Source organism: Anolis carolinensis, chromosome 1 (assembly GCF_035594765.1).
Source record: "Anolis carolinensis isolate JA03-04 chromosome 1, rAnoCar3.1.pri, whole genome shotgun sequence".
NCBI lineage: Eukaryota > Metazoa > Chordata > Lepidosauria > Squamata > Dactyloidae > Anolis > Anolis carolinensis.
Genome location: NC_085841.1, coordinates 182,469,621 through 182,495,709, shown reverse-complemented (window position 1 = coordinate 182,495,709; position 26,089 = coordinate 182,469,621). Strand labels below are relative to the sequence as shown.

At 38.7% G+C, this 26,089-nt stretch overlaps 1 protein-coding gene across 1 annotated transcript in view; it reads left to right on the top strand.

Moving 5' to 3' along the window:
• The window catches only part of cps1 (carbamoyl-phosphate synthase 1), a 167,290-nt gene that overhangs the window by 41,373 nt on the left and 99,828 nt on the right, over positions 1–26,089 (top strand). The window contains exons 11-16 of the mRNA XM_062961130.1: positions 903–980; positions 8,403–8,501; positions 12,728–12,823; positions 18,435–18,624; positions 20,564–20,721; positions 24,375–24,503. Coding sequence (XP_062817200.1) covers positions 903–980; positions 8,403–8,501; positions 12,728–12,823; positions 18,435–18,624; positions 20,564–20,721; positions 24,375–24,503 — 750 coding nt within the window. The remainder of the gene's footprint in view (positions 1–902; positions 981–8,402; positions 8,502–12,727; positions 12,824–18,434; positions 18,625–20,563; positions 20,722–24,374; positions 24,504–26,089) is intronic.

Sequence of the window (26,089 nt, the reverse complement as noted above, 5' to 3'; positions counted from 1 at the left end):
CATTGCTGCCAATTTAGTTCTTGAAGGAAACAATGAATAATGTTAGCAATTTTCTTCCCACTGTGAGAAAGTTCAATTTTTGCAGTTTGAGGTGTATTCTTTCTAATATTCACATGTGGATTTTTTTGCATAGGAAACAGCACAGAAAAATATTTCTATACGAAAACTGCTGTTTCCTTAGCAGAAAAACACTATTTGCTGTATGTGAATCTTTTACATAATTGGCATTAGCTATGAAGAGTCTCATTAAGCCAGGATTCTCCTTGGCAGGGTTTCCTAACACTTGAAAAACACATTTTTTTAAAAAAATTCAAATATTTTTGCATATTCTTCCAAGCTCTTACCCCAATGGCACAATGCTATGGAATAATGGTAGTTGTAGTTTGGTGAGGCACCGACACTCTTTGGCAAACAAAATCTAAAAGCCTTGTAAAATGAGAACTTCAAAGATTCCATAGCACTGAGCCATGGCAGTTAAAAGTAGTATCAATTTCAATAGTGTAGATGCCCCTAAGAGAAGTCAGTTAACATATGCAGAAGTCAGTGAATTCCATATACATTGCAGTCACCAGAAAATGAGTTGCTCAGCAGTTCAATCAACAAAACCAGAGCTTAGAAAAGTAACATTTTGAATATCAACTCCCAGAATCTGTTAGCCAACATGATCGGTGGCCTTACTAGCTAGCAGATTCTGGGAGTTATTTTCAAAAACGTTAACTTTTCCAAGCACTAGATAAAACACTGTTTGAAAACCACCTGGGATGGACACGTTTCAGTTCTGCCCCTTATCTTATCAGCCTTTTAAACTTCCTTTGCTGTTCAGGTTTGCCTAAGTAGCACTTTGATAATCTTCCTGTTCACAGAAAGGAGAATGAGTAACCTCTTTCAATAAATCTCTGCAGGGAATTATGCACGAGAACAAGCCGATTTTCACAGCACAGTTCTATCCAGATGGGAATCCAGGGCCGACAGACACAGAGGTACTTTGATTCTGAAAAAAACAAACAAAAAAACCCAACAACATGGAGATTTTGGACTCCTTAAAGGAATTCATGGGAAGTATGTGATAACCAAATACAAATGTTAACCTGTTAGAAATGGTGGGTATTAAAAAAGAAGGAAGTAATATTTACAGCTTGTGGAGTGACAAACTTACTAGCATATCTTTCTTTGCTTTCTATAGTAGTCCATCAGTGGTGGCAAATGTTTGGAGTTAAAAGAGTCTTTGAGAAATGCTTGGAAAATTTGTTCTTTGAACTATAGTTCACTGAAAGTTCCTACAAAAATGTAATGCAACTATGAAGTTGATTCTTGCAGTCCAGAAAAAGTAACCTTTCCAAATACTGGGTTGTACGCATGAGATGCTCAGCTTGGCACAACCAACCTATAGCAGAAGTAATAAGAACTGTCACAATAAGGGATGAATTGGAAACTTACTGATTTCCTGTCTGAGGTCAAGCTTTAAGTTCTTGACTATTTGAGAATCTTATGTGGGGAAACTCTTACATTAAAAGTTGATGCAAATTGTGAGAACTTTTTTTGTTCCTGGCAAAACACAAATGGTGCAGTTCTGAGAGCAGTTCAAGAGTCTGAGAAACTGTGCAGCTTTGTAGTCAAAATATACTCTTAAGATTATGCAGAGGAAACTGCAGAGCTTTTCGGGAAAGAAATATCACCCAGTTACATTTGGTTCTCTGTCTCCATAGTCTCTGCATTAAGGTACAGCTCAAAAATATTTGGCACAAAAAACACCAAAAGCACACATTGATTGTTCTATACACTGACCCCTATGTCAATATACAGGTATGCGCTGCAGAAGCCTCTTGCTATTCACACTCTCTCCAATACTTGCTTCAATTGTTTACCATTTTATAGAAGGAACACTATTTTTTTTTTACTACAGCATTGCATTTAATGGGACTTGAACATCCACAGTGGGTATCCATGTGGGCTTTTGGCACCAAACCCTAGTGGATAAAAAGCACCCACTGTACATTGTTTTTGCTACATGCTTTGGGAAACTGTAAGAAATGCAAAAATTAATTGCACACTATAGAAGTGACACAGCGACGTTTTGGACATTATGACTGGATCCTTTGCTGATCTGAAGGTTGCACATCCCAAATACTATGCAGGAGGAAAAGAAACTTGGGACAATTGAAGCTGCTGCTACATTTCTTTTGTTTCAAAGCCACATTGCTGGATTTTGCGAAACATTTTTTGTTGTGAGACATTTTGTTGTTCAACGTTGTTGTTTTTATATAGGAAACATCAATGTTGTCTGACAAATGTTGCACAGCAAAACGTTCAAAATCAGTATTGTAGCACACCAAAAACAGGTAGCTATATTTTTTGTTACATTGCTGGTTTTCGGCAACACTTTCGTTGAGCGACATTGCTGTTTTCCATATAGAAAACAGCAGTATTTCACAGAAACAATGCTGCATGACAAAACTGTAACACAAAATTCAGCAACGTGGCACAACCAATAGACACCTGGTTTTGTTACGGAATTTATGGTTTCCCATCCTTTCCTTTCTTCCTCTTCATGTTCTTCAAAAGCCACTCTGGGCTCCCTTTCTCCACGCCGCTGAAATGGAGTCCCACAAAAGTTGCCCTGCACCATGCGATGAACTCTGTTTTGGTAGTATGGAGAAACAGGGAGAAGACAAGAAAAGACTGCATCTGATAAGGTCCTAGGGCCGAGCTTTCCAAACTGGTGTGTTGGCTGCAATGTGTAGTTGTGATGTGCAAATGTAACAAGACTATGTGAAAAAAGCAACAAATCACATACCATATTTCTTCAATTGTGACTTGTAAAACACACCCTAATTTCAGTGCCACCACCAACAAAAATACATGATACACCTACAATTCTAAGACACACACCATTTTTAGAAATGTTTATATAGGGAGAGGGGGAATGAGTCTTAGAATTGAAGAAATACAGTACTTTTAAAAAATAGAAATGAAGTGTTCTCATGATGTATGCTCATGCATTTTGTTATTTATGTCCATATCTCTTATAAGGTTTAACCTCCGGTTTGCTAGTAAAATTGAATTACTGTGTCGTGAAGTGATGCATGTTCAAAAAAGTATGTTACCAACATGGAATGCTTGGAAAGCTCTGATCTAGGGGCTTGTATTTGAGATTCACCAATTCAGGCCTTAGTACTTTCTTGAACTTGAAAAGTTACTTCAAGAATCACTAGCCACATGGCCACTGATTGAGGTGGCTGGGGGATTGTGAGATCTAAAGCCCCCACAAAGGGCAACTTTTCCAAGATCTAATTCTTGCTGTGCTCTGAGTTGTTTGAGACAGTTGCATTAAGTTCACCAGTAGAATTTGCATTAGCAAGGCTGGGCCCAAAACTTGATCTGCATGATTTATGTAAATGAATATACTCTGTATTACTGAAAGGAAACTGGAGGTTTTTTGGTCTCCTGGTTAAAAGAAGACATATTATCTTTCAAATACGTTTTGCATACTTTTACATTATTGAAGTCGTAGAATTATGTAAATGGATTCCCATGCACACTTTCTGGTTCTCATATTTGAAAATGAAGCTTAATCCCTTGTCTGTGACTTCTCGTGGCAACCCCAACAGCAATGTGTTGAGTAGTTAGGGGAGTGTGACTAAACAGTACCAGAATTTATAATAAGGGAAAAAAGAGTGTACACTTATCGTTAGACACAGTATCTAATATTTACTGGAAATAAATCAAAGGAACGCTTTAGGGGAAAAAAACATACATACACATGACAGTTATTATTTACTTATTTTCTTGGTTAAAGCTAAACCTAGACTATAATTTTCCAGTGGCAAGAAGTTTGCATATGGCAGTGTAGATGGGGCCTTAGTCATTTTCACTGATCTATTCCTTTAAAGACAGAAGTGATAAGAAAGCTGAAAAACAAATACTATGTACATGCTGTGCAGACTGCACTAACCCTTCAGGCACAACCTGGGTCTGGGAATTCCTGCTACTGCTAAGATTTGCAGTAAGAGTGTAAAACTTACAGTGAGGTGGAGTGAACGTGTGTGGTGTGTTTAACCCTTCCATACCTTTGCGGTTCCCTTTGCAACCACCTCCTTCTGTTGCTTTTCCCCAAGGTGCAGAGTTACAGTACTGCTAAGCAGCACCAGCTCCCTGAATCCCTCAATCAAGAGGGTTATGCAGACTGGAGGATTTTTGGGAGCTGAAGTCTTAAAGATAACTTTCCTAAGCTGTATTTAGTAAACAGCGGAGAAGACTTTCATGAGATTCATAATGGGTGTTACAACTTTCCTTATTTCATTTATTTGCTCAGTAACATTGTGAGATAACTCGTTGTTACTCTTGAGAACCAAAGCTCGGTAACAATTGATTGTCTAAGGTTTTGGCAGAGAAGGCTAAAGACCTTATAAAAATACAACTCTCATGATCTCAAAGCATTGAGCCATGGAAGTTAAAGTTGTGTCTGTGCTATTTCATTATCGGGGCAGAGGCAACAAAGAGGTGCTAGAGAGAGAAGGATAGTCCATTTTGGTGGATGGGGGAGTTGATGGGCTAAAACAATTTCCCCCGTTTTCGTTAGTTATTCCCCCTCCCCGCTTCCCATATCATAAAGGAGGATTGTTTCCATTATGGGGACATGGGTGGAGCAGGAGGGAATAACAGGAAAATGGGAAAATAGTTTTACTCCTTCAACCCACCCTACCTCCTTGTAAAATGGACTATCCTTCTCTCCCTAGCACCCCCTAGTGGCCTCCACCTGGATAATGGAACAGTACCCTAGGTTTAATTAAGTAAAGCATGAGTAGATTGGCATTTAAATATAGGTACTTCTAGAAAAATGTGACATTCTGCTCATTGGAACACACCAAGGAAAAAATAAACTTTTAGCAGCAAGGCTATATGCATGTTTTCCCTACCAGTTTCTGATAAAAAACAGCAGGACACAATTACAAATTTGTGTTAAGATTCTCATGGAAATTGTCTTAGATGAATGCCTTAAGCTTTTAAAGCACTTAGTTATTGCTTTGTTTTGAGATACAATACAGAGAGTGTATCTCTTAATTAGGTTAATTATTAATTAGATTTATGAAGCTCACAACCTAATTAGAAAGAGTTCTAGTTCTACTAAATAAGCACATTTCAGAGAGATAATCTTGTTAGGTTGTTGCACTTAAACCTTTTAAATCCTGTGCTTATGATAGTAACAACATAATTTATGCAAACGGACTCACTATATACATGTCTTTGGAAAAGCCCACATTTCAGTTTGCCTCTCAGAAACAGACTTAGACCAGATTTTAAAATAGAAAATAGAGAAAGGAATTAACTAATAGAAAAACAATACAATTTGAAAATACACTGATTGAGGTATGGAAAGGGGAAGTAAATCGTCATCAGAAGGATAATGATTTATGGATTAACCTGATTTAAAAAAATTAAATGTCTAAGAATTAAGGAAATACGATGGAAAATACAGACAAAATGGTATAGAACCCCTTACCAATTAGCCCTGATATGATACTTCACCTTGTTGATGGGAAGCTTCCCACCGGTGTGGAAATCATCTATCGGACAGATGGCAAGCTATTTAACCTCAGCAGACTGAGAGCCAAAACCAAGGTCACCACAACATCTGTTATAGAACTCCAATATGCCGATGACAACGTAGTCCGTGCGCGCTCAGAAGAAGACCTACAAGCCACTCTAAACACCTTCGCAGAAGCATATGAGAAGCTCGGCTTCTCATTGAACATAGAGAAAACCAAAGTGCTCTTCCAACAGGCACCAGCTAATCCCTCTGCAAAGCCAGGAATACAACTTAATGGTGTAACATTAGAAAATGTTGACCATTTCCGCTACCTTGGCAGCCACCTCTCCACAAAAGTCAACATCAACACTGAAATACAACACTGCCTGAGCTCTGCGAGTGCAGCATTTTTCAGAATGAAGCAGAGAGTGTTTGATGATTGGGACATCCGTAGAGATACCAAGGTGCTTGTTCATAAAGCCATAGTCCTCCCAACCCTGCTCTACGCCTGCGAAACGTGGACGGTCTACAGACGTCACACTCAACTCCTGGAGCATTTCCATCAGCGTTGCCTCAGAAAAATCCTGCAAATCTCTTGGGAAGACAGGCGGACAAATGTCAGCGTGCTTGAGGAAGCAAAGACCACCAGCATTGAAGCGATGCTCCTACGCCATCAACTCCGCTGGATTGACCACGTTGTCTGAATGCCCAATCACCGTCTCCCAAAGCAGTTGCTCTACTCCAAACTCAAGAACGGGAAATGTAATGTAAGAGATTTAAAGATGGGCTTAAAGCCAACCTTAAAAACTGTGGCATAGACACTGAGAACTGGGAAGCCCTGGCCCTTGAGCGCTCTAATTGGAGGTCAACTGTGACCAGCAGTGCTGCGGAGTTTGAAGAGGCATGAATGGAGGGCTTAAGGGAGAAACGTGCCAAGAGGAAGGTCCGTCAAGCCAAACCTGACCGGGACCGCCTTCCACTTGGAAACCAATGTCCTCACTGTGGTAGAACATGCAGATCAAGAATAGGTCTCTTCAGCCTCCTGCGGACACCCCCCCAAGACAACAGAAATGGAAGACAATCGTCCTCAAACTACGAGGGATCACATAAGTAAGTAATTAGCCTAAAAATACAACAAAATTATGTTGGCATAAATGTGGCAAAATATGAACCTTTATGCATATGTGGTGGGAATGTGACAAGGTATAAAAGATTTATAGGAAAATAAAGGGTGAAATAGAAGAAATATCTGGGCTGAAAATAGATCTGAATAAAAAACCATAAACATGGAAGGGAGAGAGTTGTAATACAGATTGGGCAAACATTATAAAATATATGATAGGAGCAGCACAATCAAAGAGTGGTGCTGGGGTAGAATAAACATAAAAATGGGAAATAAAAATGGTATGAATATCTAGACAACTATATGCTCCAGGATTATATCATTGAAAGGAAAAATAAGTATATAAACGGATATCATAAGGGAAACTGGGTCTCAAATTGGAAAGAACTGATAGCCAAAGTGAAGGGAAAAAGAAAATACAAAGAACTAAATCAGACAATATCTGTGATCCAGGAAATAGCATAAAAGCCGAAAATGAATCACAAATGTTACCAGAGGGAGGAGGAAATAAGGAGAAGGGCATAAGTAGGAGACTAAGATGAAAGTGGAAAGGAGTAGAAATTGAGCTATACCAGAAAAGTATGCAATCTTCTTTACATGTATGTATTGATTTTGTTTTTTTAATATTGCTGTAATATAATGGAGACAGTTATTCTCTACTTAAACAACCCAATAATTTTTCTTAACTAAAGGAAATATGACTCACGGTCATGTTAAGAGTAGGAAAAGCAATGGGTAAAAACCATATCTGCTGAATGGTTTTGCTTTGCAGTACTTCTCTTGATCTCTTGATGTTTGGAGGCAAAAGGATTCCATAATGGCACAGTTCTTTCCTTACTAAAAGGTTAACCTTTCCATTGAAGTGCCTAAAGAAATTCCAACAGATGAGCTTAATGTGTCCTTCACATAGGGCCCTGGTGTGTGACTGCATGATTCAAGAACAGAAATCTCCTTAAAGACCGCAGGTCAAGATTCCTTTTCTAAATATCAACTGCTTCATGGTAGAGTATAGTGGAACAAAATGTGACATTATTATTTTGTCATTTTTTTCTTGTATACTGGAACATGCTTAGGACCTTTTTGAAAGCTGAATGTCCTGAGCTCAATCCCAAAACTGGTTAAAACTATTGTATGTCATTGAAATAAATTAATATTTATCAATGAATCATAGATGCAATCAGTGCTTTATGGCAGAGAGTAATATTCATTCTTCAGCCAGAATTCCCACACAGCTCCTTTTGTCAGTGGGTTCTACCAGATCTGCCACATTAGACAGCAGTTTTTTCTAGGCTTGAATAGTGTATGTTTACCCACTAGACTGAGACCAAGGTATGATTTCAAGCCCAAGACAATAAGCAGTGGACAAATAGAATGCAGAAAATTATCTGCCTTCCATACTTTCTAACTAGGTCAAGGGCAAGGGCATGTAAATATAGAGTCTCACTGGAAACTAAATGATCTCATGCACCAACTCCATGGTAAATTGTGATATCTTGCTGTACTATACCTAACATATTTTCTTTGGGGCTACATATTGTCATTCTGGTCTTTTTGGCAAGTGTCCAAGAGCCTTATCACCACAGTGTGGAATATATACTGGTTACAGTCAGCATAAATGGTAGCATTTCAACTCCATTACAGATAAGAAGACTTCAGTTCATAAAGCCAACATTTTTCCTGCTCTTTTTCTATTTCTAAAACTATTGTTGTTCTTTTCTGGATACTGATATGCATTTCATTTATTTTCCCCAGTTCTTATTTGATTCATTTATTTCGCTGATCAAGAAGGAAAAAGGTACAAGTATTGCTTCAGTACTGCCCAAGGCCACAGCTGCAACTTCGAGAGTTGAGGTCAGTTTATTAATGTGCTTGTGTTTAGCCATCAGTCATACCATGACGGGTACAGTTATCGAAAGAGATGGGCAGGCTTGCATTCTGCAACTTGGGGAATTGTACAGAACTAAACTTCCTTTCAAAACATGTTCTACTTTTGTTGGTTATTAAAGCTACATTTTATTTTGCTTTAAAATTTTGGAATGGAAGACCTTTGTTGTCAATACAGATCTTATATATTGTTGTATACATCTAGAAATGTTTCTTAAAAATTGACCCAAAAAAACTGGGTCAATTTATTTACAAGTCAGCATAAGTATTGTACCTTAACTCTTAACAGAAAAGGACCATCTCCTTCTCTGACTAGAGTGGTTAAAGGTGAAGGCTTAGTCTATCCTGAGAGAACCTAAAAGAAGCACTGACCTTCTCTACTTTCTCTACTGCAGTGTTATTTTCTGACCTTTTTGAATGCCCCTACATTCAAATGCAAGGGAGTGGGGTAATATTATACCTTAAGAGTAATATTATACCTTAACTTTTATCCAAAAAGGAACCACTCTCTTCTGAGTAGAGTGGCAAAAGTTCCTGGGTGAGAGAATGGCTACCAGGGGTAGTTAGCTTCCTGAGATAGCACTGGCATCTTCTCCTCTTTAGGGAATAAACCCTGATTTATCCACAGGTCATATGAAAATCCATTATTTTGGCCCTGGAATCTGCTCTTGACTTATCTATGTTGCAGCCCAGTCACCTGCTTGATTCCTTTTTCACCCAAACACCACACAAATCAACAATCACAATACATTTATTAAAAAAAAAGAGTATCTAATATAAAAAACAGTTTCAAAATAGTGTTCAAAATAAGCAGATTAAGCATTCACTAAAGTACCAGCAAAACCAAGTATGCAAAAGCATTTTCAAAGTTACATCCATGAGCTAGATTTCCAGAAACTTAACAAAAAGCAATGACAAATTCTGAATATTAATTCCAAAAATCACCAAAGACAAAAGCAAGAAACTGTAATCCAAGGGTTGTTGCACTAAAACTAGAATTATATCCAAAAGCTTGAAAACACAAACATTACCATAATCCAAAGGCTCGATATTTGAACTTGACTATACTCCCAAAGGCTTGAAACTTGAAACAAGTTTTGTAATCCAAACTGGAGGCATGGAACTTAAACAGGAAAACACGATATTGACCCAATAACAGAACTCCTAACTCAGAGCTCCCAAGACAGGCAACTTTGACACATGAGAATTCAATGTTGATTTCCCCACCGAACATTAACTCCAATTCCTTAAGAATACTCCTTCTTGCCCGTGACATCACTCTTTCTCACACCTGGGTTCGCTTTGTTTATCTTTAAGCCTCTGGGAACAATAAATTAGTCTCTGTTTTGAAGTATTCCTTCTGAGCTGTAAATGCTGGGTTATCAGGAACCCTCCTTTCTCAACCACATTCCTTTCAGAGTCAATCCCTGGCTAATTCTCATGAGAATCACTGCTTGTGTCTCCGACAACAGATCTAACCAAAACATTCCCATTGTTTCAAAAAACACTTTTGCTTTCCCTCACAGAAACAACAGGCTTAAACAGAAAATCCCCTCAGAGGCCGCACAAGCCTCAACAATATATGAAGTTGACTTATAGATGAGTATATACGATACCTAAAGCTGATCTACTAGGTATTTGTTGAGATTTTAGGACCTAATAAATCTCTGAGGACCAGAGAATGTACCTAGTTTACCCAGAGATTACTTTGAGCCAAATGCTCGTAAGGATTCACTTTCAGAACCTTTATGACCAAACATTGTCCCAATGGTCTTTCAGAATAATTCCAGACATGAGGAATTGTATGGTTTCCAGGCTGTATGGCCATGCTAGAACCACACAACACCCCAGTGATTGCTGCCAGGAAGCCTTGGACAATATACTTGTTATGAAGCAGATCATTCTGAATTCATTAATGGAGTTTAACTTGGATACATAAGCAGACGGATCAAGCTTGCTCAACCTTTTGCTTTGTAGTTCTCCTCACATGGAAAATGATGGAGTATGAAAAAGAGAGTATCCCCCACCAATAATTCAGAATCCAAAAAAAATCAAGGTTTCTGATTATGAAGAGATATTGCATGCTTAGAGTTGGCCTTTTCATGCATCAGTGATTATGCAAAGAAAGCAATGATAGAGTGGATGGGGCTAAATTACTCCCTCTACTTCTGCTTTCGTGTCTGCCTAAATAGGACTGGAGTTGGAGTGGCTAGCACAAAACTACCAGTGAGTTACTAACAGGAAAGAAATATGAACGTCGATTCAAGCTTGTTATGGGCATATTCTTGGGATTCTGTACTCTGTGTGTCCTTATTTACTAATAATTTTATATGAAACTAGATTGCTTCCATTTTTAGATCCACCCCGAAACACAACATGACCTTAATTTTGTATTATATCCTCTCAGCATCTGGGCATCGAAAAAAAGGATATAACACAAGAGTTTTGATCAGCTGTGATTGAAGCATACACACTTATCTCAAACTTAATGTGGCAATCAACAAACTCATTGTCCATTCTTTTGCACAGTCATTAATTCTAGCATCTTACAAGTGAGACAGAAATTGATTTGCTTAGCAATCTTATATCTCTACTGAAGTGATAATTTGGAAAAATAGCAACTACTGCTAGCTATTATAAAAGAGAATTCACTTTGCTTAGATGTTTGAGTAGGGCAAATGGAAGAAGTGCTTCTTTGCCAAGCAGAGCTCTGAGGCTCTGGCTCCATACCTGGGGCTTCCATGCCAAGCCCTATGGCCACAGGGCATGAAAGCCAGGCTGCCTGTCTTGCCAACTTTTCTGCACATTAGGCACAATGTTGCTGGATTCCAAAGTCTATACTCGTAGAATTAGCAGCAGAAATAGAGCGACTCCTAGTTCATGACTTTTCCAGATCTATTTTCTGTCCTAAACTATGAAGGGCAGTTTGAAGGAATTTTATTATATTTGACTCTTTCACAATTTCTGCCTAAATCAGTGTAAAATGCAACCCTGTTTTGATCTGAGCACTAATTTCCATTGCAAATTTTCCATCTTTCCTTTTGCTTTAACAACAGCCTGGCATTCACATCAGTAGCATGATAGTCTCAAAGGTGACTGAAGCCTCATGTACAAAAATGCTTAAAATATATTGCACTTCTGGATTTTCTACAGAAGTTTCTTCCTTTTTTTCTGCCAAAGATATTCATAGAGCCTTTGCCAGGAAAGCCGAACTTAATACCAAGTCAGCTTCAGAGACTTTGCTTCCTACACAAACCAATGTATGCAAATTAACTGATGTAGTTATATATTGATATATTTTAGCTAAATCCTTTATTCTGAATATTAAAGGCAGCTTTTAAGGGGGCATTGGGGAGGGAAGACTATTTCCATACCAATTCTACAGATGGAAGCAGTTTAGTAATGGTTCTGTACATGAATGCTGTGATTCAGGTCAAAGGAGAAGAAAATTGAGTTGGGTATGAATGAGGCAGGGCCCATTTAGATATGCATCCAAATAAAATCCGGTTGAAAATAGTGGCTGTTTCCTTTTTCCCATCTGGGATATACCGCAGGAACAGCTTTACAAATTATAAAGCTTATAGAGTTATTCGTTAATGTTTCACTCCTGGATTTGTCACTGGGCAGTCCATTAGGGCAGGTCTCCCTTGCACAGTAATGGGCCTCATGCAGTTTGGACAGACATTGCAACAGGCATTGCCATTAAACTGCCATTCTAGCTTACTGACAGTTTAATGGCATTGATTGGAGCCATTTGGTCTGCCATTACAGGTGGCAAGCTGACTGAACTTTTCCCTGCCAGCCCATTAGTATTATAACAAAGCACTCCAGCTTGGTGTTGGGACACTGGAGCCTTTCCTTACACAGAGTTTCTTGTTCCACCAATACCATTTCTATTTCACATAGCCATGAAGTGGTTTGGAGGACAGGCATTCCCACAGGAATGATATTAACGAAATGATTTGCAAGTCTTTGTAGATCTTGCTAGAAGCTTTCCATCCAAAGGATAAACAAGGGCTTGCAGGAAAATGCTGCCATGCTTGGATTTCTTCCTCTTTACTCTTTTAACGTGGGCTGCAAAACATGCAATCATTGTTTAGAAACAATGTTAAGACAAAGAAGGGATGTGGAAAGAATTTATTTCATACAAGGGAATGGTGATTTGACTTTGCTGACCCGTTGCTTGTTTTTAGGTTTCCAAAGTCCTAATCTTAGGATCTGGCGGTTTGTCTATTGGTCAAGCAGGAGAATTTGATTATTCTGGATCGCAGGCAGTCAAGGCCATGAAGGTGAGCATGTGGGAACCATGATTTCAGTATATTCCATTTCATTCTTTGCTCTTTCATGGTGCGATTATTTATTATATTGCATATTCTACCTTGCTTAAATCCTTGACAATGTATAAGTTAGGCAGAGTTGTCTGCATCATTCAGTGAGAATAAACTGTTCCTCCCTCCTGTGAATGGACTGCAGGTGATTTGATTATTAATATGCATGAAATGAAATAATTCACATAAATGGTTTGTGCTAAAGAAATGTCAGCACCCCAGATTTATTGTTTGTTTGTTTGTTTATTCATTATTTGCCATGAACAACTCGGTACCTTCTGCCAAGTTCTCTTACTCTGTCCCAGGATTGGAAAATCAGAAACATTTATAATTATGAAATGATAGATCATATATAATGTAAGCTAGCACACAAAACCTCATATCTGTGAAGTGGAAGTATCAATAAATTTAAAGTTTATGATATTTTTCCCGGTAAACTGCTGGTCATTCAGATGACTTCACAGAAAGTAATGCTATCTGCAGCAGGCGTGGCAAAAGTGGCAAAAGGTCACATTTTCAACACTAAATATCCTACTTTGTAAGACTTAGGTCATGCCTTCAAAGCCAAATTAAAGTAGACTCACTACTCAGATAAATTCATATGACACACAAGTGGACTTGCTATGGAATTAGTACTTCCAGTTGTTGATCTGTGACATTAGAATTCAGGATTCATTTAGGAACTTCCTGGAAGCTCTGGAGTGAACCCACAGTTTTGGAGGCGTGAACAACAGCTGTATCAGGATGAATTTAGCCCGATCTACTGTCCACACCTCCAATAAACCCACTACTGTATTACTGGCAGCAAGCACACTTGCTATAGAATAACATGAGGCAAAGGAAGAAAGTATATGTGTGTGTACAGTATTTGAATAGGACGACTGAAGGAAGTTTCTATTCATGAAGATCAAGAACAGCTGTTCTGGAAAAAAATGTATGATGAGGATCTAGGCAAAGTTTTGCCAGATATTTGCTGGAAAGGTTGTTATCTATAACATTTCAATAACTTTGAAGTACAGGTTCCTTTTATTGCAATTTTAGTCTGAGAGGTATAGCAGAACTTTTACAGAAAAACAGAAAATGACATTAGACATACGGACCCACAGATTCTATGCAACTACATTGGATTCACAAACAACCTACTTTTGTAGGTTGGGCATGCTTCCAAACAAAACCTTTGCTAGGCCTTACTTTCGGGGGAGGCCTTATATTTAGCAACTAGCTGTGCCCGGCCACGCGTTGCTGTGGCGAAGTCTGGTGGTATGGGAAATAAAGTATTGAGGAATTGGTGGTAGTTAAGGTCAAGGGTAAAGGTTTTCCCCAGACATTAAGTCTAGTCGTGTCTTACTCTGGAGGTTGGTGCTCATCTCCATTTCTAAGCCGAAGAGCCGGCGTTGTCCGTAGACTCCTCCAAGGTCATGTGGGATGACTACATGGAGCAGCGTTACCTTCCCGCCGGAGCAGTACCTATTGATGCACTCACATTTGCATGTTTTCGAACTTCTGAGTTGGCAGAAGCTGGAGCTAACAGTGGGGGCTCACGCTGGTCTCCCCCAATTCAAACCTGTGGCCTTTCGGTCCAGAAGTTCAGCAGCTCAGCGCTTTAACACGCGCCATCAGGGGATATTATTTCCTAAAGGTTGTGAATATACAATATTTCTGATTGGGTTTTTTTTGTTTGTTGGAGGCAAGTATGAATGCTGCAATTAGGAAAAATGATTAGGATGTAATGGCCTTGCAGCTTTAAAGCCTGGCTGTTTCCTCCCTGAGTGAATTTTTTGTTGGGAGGTGTTAGCTGGCCCTGATTGTTTCCTGTCTGGAATTCCCTTGTTTTCAGAGTGGTGTTGTTTGCGATATTTTATGTGCTTCTACTGTCTGTGGCCCTGAGAAAACAGAGGATTTTCCAGACTTTGATGATGGGAATACTTTGTTGGGAGGTGTTAGCTGGCCCTGATTGTTTCCTGTCTGGAATTCCCCTGTTTATTTACTGTCCTGGTTTTAGAGATTATATTGTTCTGCATTATTCTATCCCAGGAATTATTTCATATTAAAGAAGAATCTCACTTATCCAACATTCGCTTTTACAATGTTCTGGATTATCCAACACAGTCTGCCTTTTCATAATCAATGTTTTTTGTAGTCAGTGTTTTAAATTCATTGTGATATTTTAGTGGTAAATGTGTAAATACAGTACAGTAGAGTCTCACTTATCCAACATAAACGGGCCGGCCGAACATTGGATAAGCGAATATGTTGGATAATGAGGAATTAAGGATAACCCTATTAAACATCAAATTAAGTTATGATTTTACAAATTAAGCACCAAAACATCATGTTAGACAACAAATTTGTCAGAAAAAGTAGTTCAGTACACACTAATGCTATATAGTAATTACTGTATTTATGAATTTAGCACCAAAATATCATGATATATTGAAAGCATTGACTACAAAAATGCGTTGGATAATCCAGAACGTTGGATAATCGAGTGTTGGATAAGTGAGACTCTACTGTAAATACTACATAGCATTACTGCGCATGGAACTACTTTTTCTGTCAAATTTGTTGTATAATATGATGTTTTGGTGCTTAATTTGTATAACGATTACCTAATTTGATGTTTAATTGGCTTTTCCTGAATCCCTTCTTATTATCCAACATATTCACTTATCCTGCCGGCCTGTTTACGTTGGATAAGTGAGACTCTACTGTATATTTCTAATCTTATATTATCTGCTCAGAACTGGATTATCTGAGGCCCCTTCTTCACAGCTGTATAAAATGCACACTGAAGTGGATTATATGGTAGTGCAGAGTCAAGATAATCCAGTGCAAAGCAGATAATATAAGATTATAAATGGGTTATATAGCTGTGTGGAAGGGCCTTGAGTCTACACTGCCATATAATCCAGTGCAAATTAGATAATCTGTGGAAGAAGACTCAGTGAGGCCTAAATCTGCCTGTCCCCTAACTGAAACCTGGCTGTCCCTTGGTTGCTAGGCAACCAAGTGGGCAGAGATTAGCCCTCTAAACTGGCAGCAATTGGATAAAAAAAATTATTGCTCTCCCTCTAATTAGGACTTTATTTTTCTTTTCTTTTTGTTGTATCAACCTTGAGGTGTGGATGATGGGTTGTGTTGTCAAATTTTGAGGTTGGGGGGCCTGTAGTTTTGTTGTTTTGTGAATTGCCGTGATGCCATCACTCTTTTATATATATAGATTCAGCAAAACTTCTACTAGGTCCTATTTTCTGGGGATGTCTTATTTTAGGGAAAACAGGGTAGCAGGTGTCTGGAACTGGCACCTTAATCTATCAGGTCTGTAGTCTTTAGCCACCCTGTGCAAAAATCATCCCACTAGCTGGTGAAATTTCCTGAAAATATTGGATTAGAAGCGGAAATAGACTGCAAGCACTTTTCTCTGTGTATCATCTTGATTTCTAAACCAAAGCTTTTATTTTAAAAATGACATCTCTCCCACTCGCTGCTTCTTTTGCTTTCTGCTTTAACATGTAAGAAAAGTTGTATTTTCCAGTAAATCTTGCCAACTTGACCTTCCTTCTGTTGCTAACAGCCCTCCGCCTTCATCTTGGTGCTAATCAGCCATTCCAGAGGCAACACTTGCTCCTGGTGACCTTGCCTCTGGCAGCATGATTTACAGTACTGTATGAAGCCAAGGTAGTTTGCGTGGATATAACATTGCAAGATGGGCCTAAGTATTCTCATCATCATTATTTGCTTTCCCTTGTGTTGATTGGGGACCAGTTTAGAGCTGGGGTTTATCAGACAGCTCAATGTCATGATTTTACGGTGGGCAAATATAAACAAGCTGTGTGAGTAAGTGTGAATTCACAGACATGCTTGCACAAAAAAGTAAGCAGAAACATAGTGAAATAACTACAATTACAACAAAGCAAAGACTGTAGCACCTTAAAATTATTCCCATAGCTTTTGTTTTCTCCAACATAAAACAGATTTGAAACTTACAGCAGGCCTTGGAAGTGCATGCGATTGCCATCACGGTCACTGGGCCGGTATGGGGCATAATGCTCTGCATTAAGCAGCCAATGTAGACAAGGCAGAGGAGGCAGGCTGAATGTGCCGAATTGATAATGATCAGCAAAAGTAGTGGAGAATCTTTCAAAGACAATATCATCAACCCCATAGCTAACATTTATTACTACCTTGCAGCTCACCTTTTTCAAGATAAGCTCAATATTAGTGGTTGGGTCAGTTAGCTCAACACGTGGGTGCCAGTGATCCCTTTAGACAGCCATGTCTACTGCAATTTAGGCTTTAACAACTAAAAGTGACACTTTACATTGACCTTAAGAACAAATAGGTATCTGAGATAATGGTGCAGAACAGGTGTCAAATGTTCCATTTGCTCAGCTCCTACAAGAAAGCTTGCTGCTGCAATCTGTAATAGCTGAAGTTTCCAAGCCATTTTTATGGGCAGTTCTCTTACAGCAACCAGTATGTCACAGAAATGAATCACTGATCAATGAGGAAGAGAGCTTGGTACCACCTTTGTGGCACCAGTGGCAGTGATTCCTCTTTTGACAGCACTGAGTTCAGGGACACCCCAAAACCACATGCTTGATGCTTCTTCAGAGAAAGTCAACTAGGGATGTAGCTACAGGGAAGGCAAAATAAGAATGATACCTTCCTTTGGTCTCAAATGTATAGAATTAAAGTGACTTAACACTTCAGTTGATCATTTAAAAACAGAATTTAGATGTGCAATAAAAGGGGCAGGGAAAGCTACCAAGGAAATGCAAGCACAGCAAGAGTTCTAGATAATGCAAGTGTCTCACTCTCTGCTGTTCAGAATTTGGGAAGCAAAGGAAATTTCACCAGAGGAAGAATTCATGTGCAGGGTGGAATGTCTTTATTTCCCTGTATCTACATCCCTGAGTCCAAACCTGTCTAAGACTGTCAGCACACATCTTTCCACTACAGCTGGTGTGCCAGCTCTCAGGCTGTCTATATTCTTGGGACTTTGCTTCTCCTTGTTTGGTCTCATCTATCTCAAAACTGCCTCCTGCCATTAGTTCACAATTTCCATCCTCTCATTAGGAGGAGATGATGCCACCTCCACCCTGCCAACCCCATAGTCCAGATAATACACTTATTTTTGGCTGAAAAGTATATCTAACAACACTAGTGTGGGAATGGTGAGATGGATCACACTGTAGAATTAATGCACCTTGGCACCACTTTAATTGGCTTAATGCTATGGAAGCATAAGATTTGTAGTTTGATGTGGAACCAGCACTCTTTGGAAGAAAAGGCTAAAGACCCTGTAAAACTGCAACTTCTTGTAAAACCCCCATGGTTGCCTGGAAATGTGTGTCCTACGTTAAATTTTTTAGATATAGCAGTTTAAAGAATAGCTAAGTCTAAAATCACTTGTATGGAAAAGTAGGTTCTATTTCTCTCAAAGAAACTGACCAAAGTTATAAAATAAAGATGATAGCTGTTTAAATTTTTTATCCATGTGTATATAATTTATGAACTTATCTTCTTCCAAAGTGTATACTTTCTGAAGGGATCATGTTTTGTTTTTCAGGAGGAAAATGTGAAAACTGTCCTAATGAACCCCAACATTGCCTCAGTTCAGACCAATGAAGTTGGCTTAAAGCAAGCAGATACAGTTTACTTCCTTCCGATCACCCCACATTTTGTTACAGAGGTCATCAAAGCAGAACGGCCAGATGGGATAATTCTTGGCATGGGTGGGCAGACTGCTCTCAACTGTGGTAAGCTGTTGTGGGAGTGTTTTTTCTTCTTCTTATAGATGAAAGTTAACCCTAATTATCAATTTAAGTAGAGAAAGTATTACATGGGACATTAAAGAGACAGACCATTGATGCCCTATTATTGAATGTGTCTTTTAGTAGGCTGTATTCATATAAAAGTGTGTACAGTTGCAAAATACAGAGAATTCTTAATGAGGGAAATGGAAAACTAGAGACACTATCCCAGTTGTTCTCAACCTGGGGTCCCCAGATGTTTTTGGCCTACAACTCCCAGAAATCTCAGACAGTTTAGGATTTCTGGGAGTTAAAGGCCAAAAACATCTGGGAACCCCAGGTTGAGAACCACTGCCCTATGTGATGCATATTCAAATACGGCTTTGTGTGTGGAGGGGAAACAAAGAATATAACACCACACAATAACAACTACACCTGAATTGTAAGTTTTATGATGTAACAATTTTATTTTTGTCAAGTAATGCAATGATTTGTAATGTCATTGCTTTTAATAGGTGCATTGGTTAATATTTTTTTAGAGGTCATGAAGTAAATGTATTCTTTATTAACATTGATTCTATAGAGGGATAAAGGTTAACTACATTAAATGTAGAATGATTTTATCACAGGCCCTTAGCCTTTTAAACCAAATAGTCATGATTAAGGGTTCATCTACCTGAGCTTAATAGCCCACATTAACTGAGAAGTTGCTCTTCCATGTTTAGATGACAGCTACGGACTTCTAGTCCTTTTCAGAGGGTTGAACTCAGTTAATCTGGTTTATCCCCACATAGTTTAGGCAAAAGTCCAGAGCATCCCTGCAATTTAGGCAGAGTGTAGACAGTGTGACCAGGTCCAATGCAGACTTTCCCACTGACCACACTGATCACCATAGCCACCCCCTTTCTCCTATGCATATTAAGAGGATGAATTGGACCCATGTTGCCCCCTTTGGCAATGCCAGATTACTGCTGAGCTCTGGGTGTCACAGGTTTTCCATGCTGGCATGAGCTAAGGCACCAACACATTCAGGGAGAAGGAAGGGGTGCTATATAGATTGCCTCACACTACCATAAGTTGGAGAATGTATATGAAGCTAGCTCTAGGCCAGTCCAGAGATATTACTATTTCAGACTGACCAATATAAATAAGCTGTAGGTTGCAATACTATGAAATCAGCAGTTCCTATCATGATTTATTTAATTGTTTTTTTTGTTTGCTTTAGAATTTTGTCAGCAGTGGATTAATAGAAAATACACTTGAACTGTTTATATGTTATTGTTATCTGCTGTAAAGTCAACTTTGGCTTGTGGTGACTCTATGAGCGAAAGCCCTTCAAGTTACCCCATCATCAAAAGCCCTGCTCATGGCTGTGGCTTTCTTGGTTGAGTCGGCCCACTTGTAAGGTGGTCATTCTCTTTCCCTGCTGCCTTCTATCTTACCAAGCATCATTGTCTTTTCTGTTGAACCATGGGTTCTCATAATATGGCCAAAGTACAGCAGTCTCAGTTTAGTCATCTTGGCTTCCAGGGAGAGATCAGGGGTCAATTTGCTCTGGGATCAATTTATTTGTCTTTTTAGCTGTCCATAGTATCAAAACCTCTTCTCGAACACCATATTTCAAATGATTTTATTTTATTTTATTCATACCAGCTTTTTTCATTGCCCAGTTTTCACAACCATATATAAGTAATATCAATATAGGATATGAGTAGTTGTGCAATGGTGGATTCTTGTTTGCTTGTATGTCAACCTTTGTGTTCTACAACATGCTGTATTCTACATTATTTGTGATAGGAAAGGTATTCCATGAAAAGAAATTCACTTGTGTAGCAAGTGCATGAACTTGGTCTTAGGTAAGCGTATGATCATATGCCATAGTTGGCTACATTTTGGAATCTGTTTTGGTTTCAATGTTGACTGTGTTGACTTCTTCTCTGTGCAGGTGTGGAGCTGTTCAAATGTGGTATTTTGCAAGAGTATGGTGTTAAGGTGCTTGGAACTTCAGTTGAATCCATCATGGCCACTGAGGACAGGCAGATGTTTTCAGATAAACTAAATGAAATTAATGAGAAGATTGCTCCCAGCTTTGCTGTGGAATCGGTAAATTAGCTGAACTCAAATCAGTTTAACTGTGGTGGGTTTTTTTTTTTGGGGGGGGGGGAATGAAACAGAGAAGTACATATGTATACAGAGCATTTCATGTTAATTTGGGAAATGTATACTCTAAATCCCTTTTACCTGCAGATTAATTTACCTCTCTGGGGTTGTGAGACAGACATGAGAAAACAGCAGTTAAGACAGAACTCCATGGAAGGGATTCTACAATAATCCACTGGCAGGGAGAACTATATTTTATTTCTTTTTGATGCATCTTCATTTCCACTAGTGAAAGCATCAGTGGGAAGAAAAAGCCTTACATCAGACAAAAAGGCAGCTGATGACCTATTTGGTTGTATGTGTATGTATATGCCTTCAAGTTGCCTGTTAACCTATAGTAACCCCATGCATTTCATAGGGTTTTCATAGGCAAGGAATACTTGGAGGTAGTTATACCCATTCCTTTCTCTGAAATATAGCCTACAGCAATTTCCCACTCATCTAGCTTCCAAGATCAGATGGGATCTGGTGTCTTTAGGGTATTTAGGCCCTTTATTGATATGTGCCTTCAATTCTAACTTATGGCAATCGTACTGAAGTTTTGTTTGCAAGATTTATTCAAAAGGTGTTACTTTTGCCTTCCTCTGCCAAATAAGGCAATGTAACTGCATTGAACTGCATTATATGAGTCGGTAGATGTAGCCTGAGGCTGAGAGAGTTTGACTTGCCCAAGATCACTAGATGGGTTTCCAGTCCAACACTCAAAACCACTATATCACGTTGGTTTTGACAAGGCCCTACTTGAGCATTTAATGTTTGTTTAGGGTATCAAGCAAATTCTGAATAGCTGTAACTGTTCATTAAATAATATAACAATCCACTATTTAACAATGACATTAACACAATGAATTAAACAAAATCATTACATATATTCCTCACTTTGTAAGGAGAAAAGTTTCTTTGTTTCTCTCTCAGAGAAACCTACACCTCCTACCTTTCCCTGAGCAGGCAATCTAATGTCTCACTTTCCCAAATTTAGATGTAAATTCCCACACTTGGAAGATTTCTAGGAAGACGTGTGTCACTTAGCCCTGCTCATTTTGTATCTCCCTTCCCCACTTCTTCTCCCTGTAGAATTCCACTTACTATGATTCCATTTCAATTTATCTGGTTCCATCATGGAGAATCCTGGGATTTGCAGCAGATTGAGGGGTTTTCTTTTTTTTGAGTCCTCAGCCAGATGGTGCCTATGGCCAAAATAACTACCCCAGGTATATTCCACAGAATGCAGCTATAGCATTTAAAAAGTGGAATCGTAGTGTTATAATTCTGCATGTAAAAAGGTTCCAGAGCAACAACACAGTAGTAGCTGGTCATTGCATATTTGTTCAACCAATAAATTATCACAATCATCCTGTAACATCAGACAGTGGAGGTGAAAAAAAATCAATGTACAAGGATATTCAGCACAAAAGGGGGGTGTTAAGAACCTAGAGTGGCAATCCCACAGATATGCTTATTTGGGATAAATCTCAGTGGACTGCCTAGAGCTCACTTTTGGAGGAATGCATAGTCAACCACAGAGGGTAATGGCTACATAACTTCCTCTGTCTACGTCTGAGTAGACAATAATTAGATTGCACTATAAGGTCTAGTGTGTGCTAAAGTTTTTGAATGCTGCTGCATGGACTAGAACAGAAATCAATGGATTCAAATTCAAGAAAAGAGATTCCAACTAATTATTAGGAGGAAACCTTTCTACGGTAAGAACTGCTCAGCACTAGAATAGATTTTTTTGGGGTAAGGAGAGGGGGCTTTCCATCTCTGGAGGTCTTTATATAGAATCAGATGGGCATCCTTCAAGTGTGCTCTTGTTGTTTTTTCCTATGTGGCAAGAGGCTGGACTAGAATCTAGAACTGGAAAAGACTATAAGGGTCATCATAGAAACCTACAGCTGGAAGAAACTACAAGTAATAAAAGTTTTACACAAACTATTAAGCTAGAACATCTTTAGACTTTTCGAGGACCACAGAGTATAATTTAATAAAGTAGTCACAATAATTACCAATCCTACAAAGTATAAATTTAATGAGTGTTTGAAAATTCACATGTGAGGTTAACCAAATTAATTTGAAAGGAGAACTGGCCACCTTTGTAGTTGACACTTAAAATATTTAACTCCACACACAGACTGAATCTAACCAGCTAAATTATTTATTCTCTGCCGCTAAATGTGGAATTGTTAAATGACCTGGGCCAGCAAGGTTCCTTGTGCAACCAAGGTTGGTACCTGTAGTATTGTCACAGAAAGGTGGGTTAGAGTGCACAGACACCACTTTCCAATGTTAATTGTCAAGCAAACAGGAATTCCAATTTTGTGCTGTAACAAATTCTCATTTCTACTTGGCTGCTAGTATGGATTTACTGATGGACATTTCAAAATTGTAGATTTGTGTTGTCAAGCTTTTTATTTCTACAGAAGCAGAACTGTGTTCAGATGCATATATTTGGTGTAGATAGGGTCAAATTAAATATTAAACAGAATGTGTATTTCCTACATTTTACCCTATCCATAACAGGATTTTTTCAGAGGGATGTGCCTTAAAAGGGTCCTCCTTTGATCCATCTTCCAATGATGATTCACAAAACAAAATAGGCTAAATGCAAAATATACTGTTGAGGGGAAAGAACATGTTATGGTAAACAAATGTCTATCTTCATGAAATGTGTGACATGTTTATTGTATAATTTAATCCTTAACCTAATTCTATGGAGGATCAGCAGTGAATTAGGGAACTCTAATTTTAAGAATTATAGATATATGCAGTGGATAGTGTGCTATTTTTAAATACAGACTTCTAATAACCCTAATAAATTATCAATCCCTCAGTTCTTTTAGGAGAAATGTTACCAGAAAAAAGGGCTTACCTACCTCCCCTTGGTGGCACAGCGAGTTAAACTGCTGAGCTGCTGAACTTGCAGACTGAAAGGTTGGAAGTTCGAATCCAGGGAGCGGAGTGAGCTCCCACTCTTAGTCCCAGAGTCTGCCAACCTAGGCAATTTGAAAACATGCAAATGTGAGTAGATCAATAGGTACAGCTCCGGCGGGAAGGTAACGGTGCTCCATGCAGTCATGCTGGCCACTTGACCTTGGAGATGTCTACGAACAACGGCGGCTCTTCAGCTTACAAATGGAGCTGAGCACCATCCCCCAGAGTAGGACATGACTATACTTAACATCATGGGAAAACCTTTACATTTACCTTTACCTACCTTTTATACTTTTAAAAAGGGAATTTAAGTAGATTATGGCTAGTTGTGTCAGTTGTACCTTACAAAATTCCTTTCGCTACACAACTTTTAAAGGACAAGAAGCCCCATCCTCTTTTTCATGTGGCTACCTACAGATAGACTAACCTGGCATATATTCAGAACAACTACCAAGCTCAGACCTCCATATCCACAGATTCTGCATCCATGGATTTTTTTTATTCATGGGAGGGGGATCTTGGAACGAAACCTCAGTGGATATTGAAGACCCACTGTACAAATTTCTCCAACTATATTAAATTTCACTGTAATTGCAACGTTTAGGTATACCCAGATTTGAAATGGTTCATAATCATCATCATTGTTATATTTTGTACTATTATAGATAGCAGATGCTTTAGAAGCAGCAGAAAAAATTGGCTACCCAGTCATGATACGTTCAGCTTATGCGTTGGGTGGACTAGGATCAGGCTTATGTCTGGACAAGGAACAGTTGCTGGATCTTGGTACTAAGGTATGATTGCGGGCTCCTGTACTGTGGTAGTATCTGTATTTTCCTATGGCTTTAGGAAAATTAAACAGGATATGGTTACTATTTGAATCACAAAAAAATCTCCCCATGTATGATTGTGGTTGATGTTACTGTTATCGATAACCACTATCATCCCTGTCTTCAAACTTTTCAACCTTAACTAAGGGTGCAGCACATGCAGATATTCCTATTTTAAGTATAGATGTGTCTGGTTCTACAAAATCTTGTCTCTCTTTCTGTCTCTCTCTTAAAGAAAAGGATATCTTGATAGTCTTTAATGATCCACCTACACATGACTTGCTATTGAGTCAAGTAATGTGAATGATTAAAGTGACATTGTGTTCTGCCGTAAAAAATGGTCAGAAATAGCTCTTAATTTGAGGAAATGGTCCAGCAATTTGAGCCAAAATGAAATATAATGTCCTTTATTCCTCATTCCTCCCTGAAACAAATCAGAATGGGGGAATATCCAGAATGGGGATTTCATTTGCACTGGGCTAAGAGGTAGCAATGCACTAAGGACAAAAGAAAGCACAGAAAGTCTGCAATTGCTGGACTGGGCCAAGAGGATCATAAGAAGCCTGTACTCCCAACAGTTCTTTTGTATAAATCAGTAGTTAGATATCTCCACTTACTGTAACTTCAGTCTCTGAAAATGATCCTTAGCTTATCAAATGGCCATGTTGTGGGCTTTATGGCCACTTTTTTAAGGTAAAATCTTACCTATCTCAAATAATAGAACAGTATCAGTGTGAGTAGAGTTGAAATGAACCCTGTTCTCTAGTTTTTTCTTCTTTGGAACCTCTTTGAGTGCCAATTCTGTGGAAAATACCCACCCAATTATCCCCATTCATGTAACTGTGTTATAATATTAAACCTTCCCAGAGCATGAGGTCACACCAAAGTTCAATGGAGAGGTACTCAGGGAGGGAATCACTTATTTGTTATACACTAAAGACCCAAAATTTAGAAAGCCCTCAGTGGGCACCACTAAGGCCTGATTGATGGGAAGGGAAGGGTGACAGTCCAGTGCAGCAGAGCTAGATAGCTTGAGGCTGTGTAGTGCGGACACCTGCCACCCATGTGCCAGTTTTGGTGACATTGATCCAAAGTATTCCACTTCAGGTCAGCATAATTCATTGTGGAATAGGTTGATGGCCTTAAAATTGTGGTACATTAATTCCGTTTTTACGTGCTTTTAGTTACTGTACTTCAATATTAATGTCAGAGTTTATGTTATTACATAGTGCAGAGTATAGTATTCGTTGATACTTTTTAAAAATAATAATTTTTATTAAGTTTTTACATATATTGTCAGTTAATATCACAAACAAAACCAAAAGAGAGGTAAAAGAAAAGAAAAAAATGACACCCAAACAATCAAACTAACAAACTACTATATGTCCTTCCAATCCGTTTCCTTGCCGATTCAAAATACAGTTGTTTTTAATAGTAACTTTTAGTATTGTAGTCCATGGCCGAATTACACCTGTCTGGATTACTGCAACACTCTCTATGTGGGACTGCCTTTGAAGCTTCAGAAGCTTCAACTAGCCCAAAGATCGACA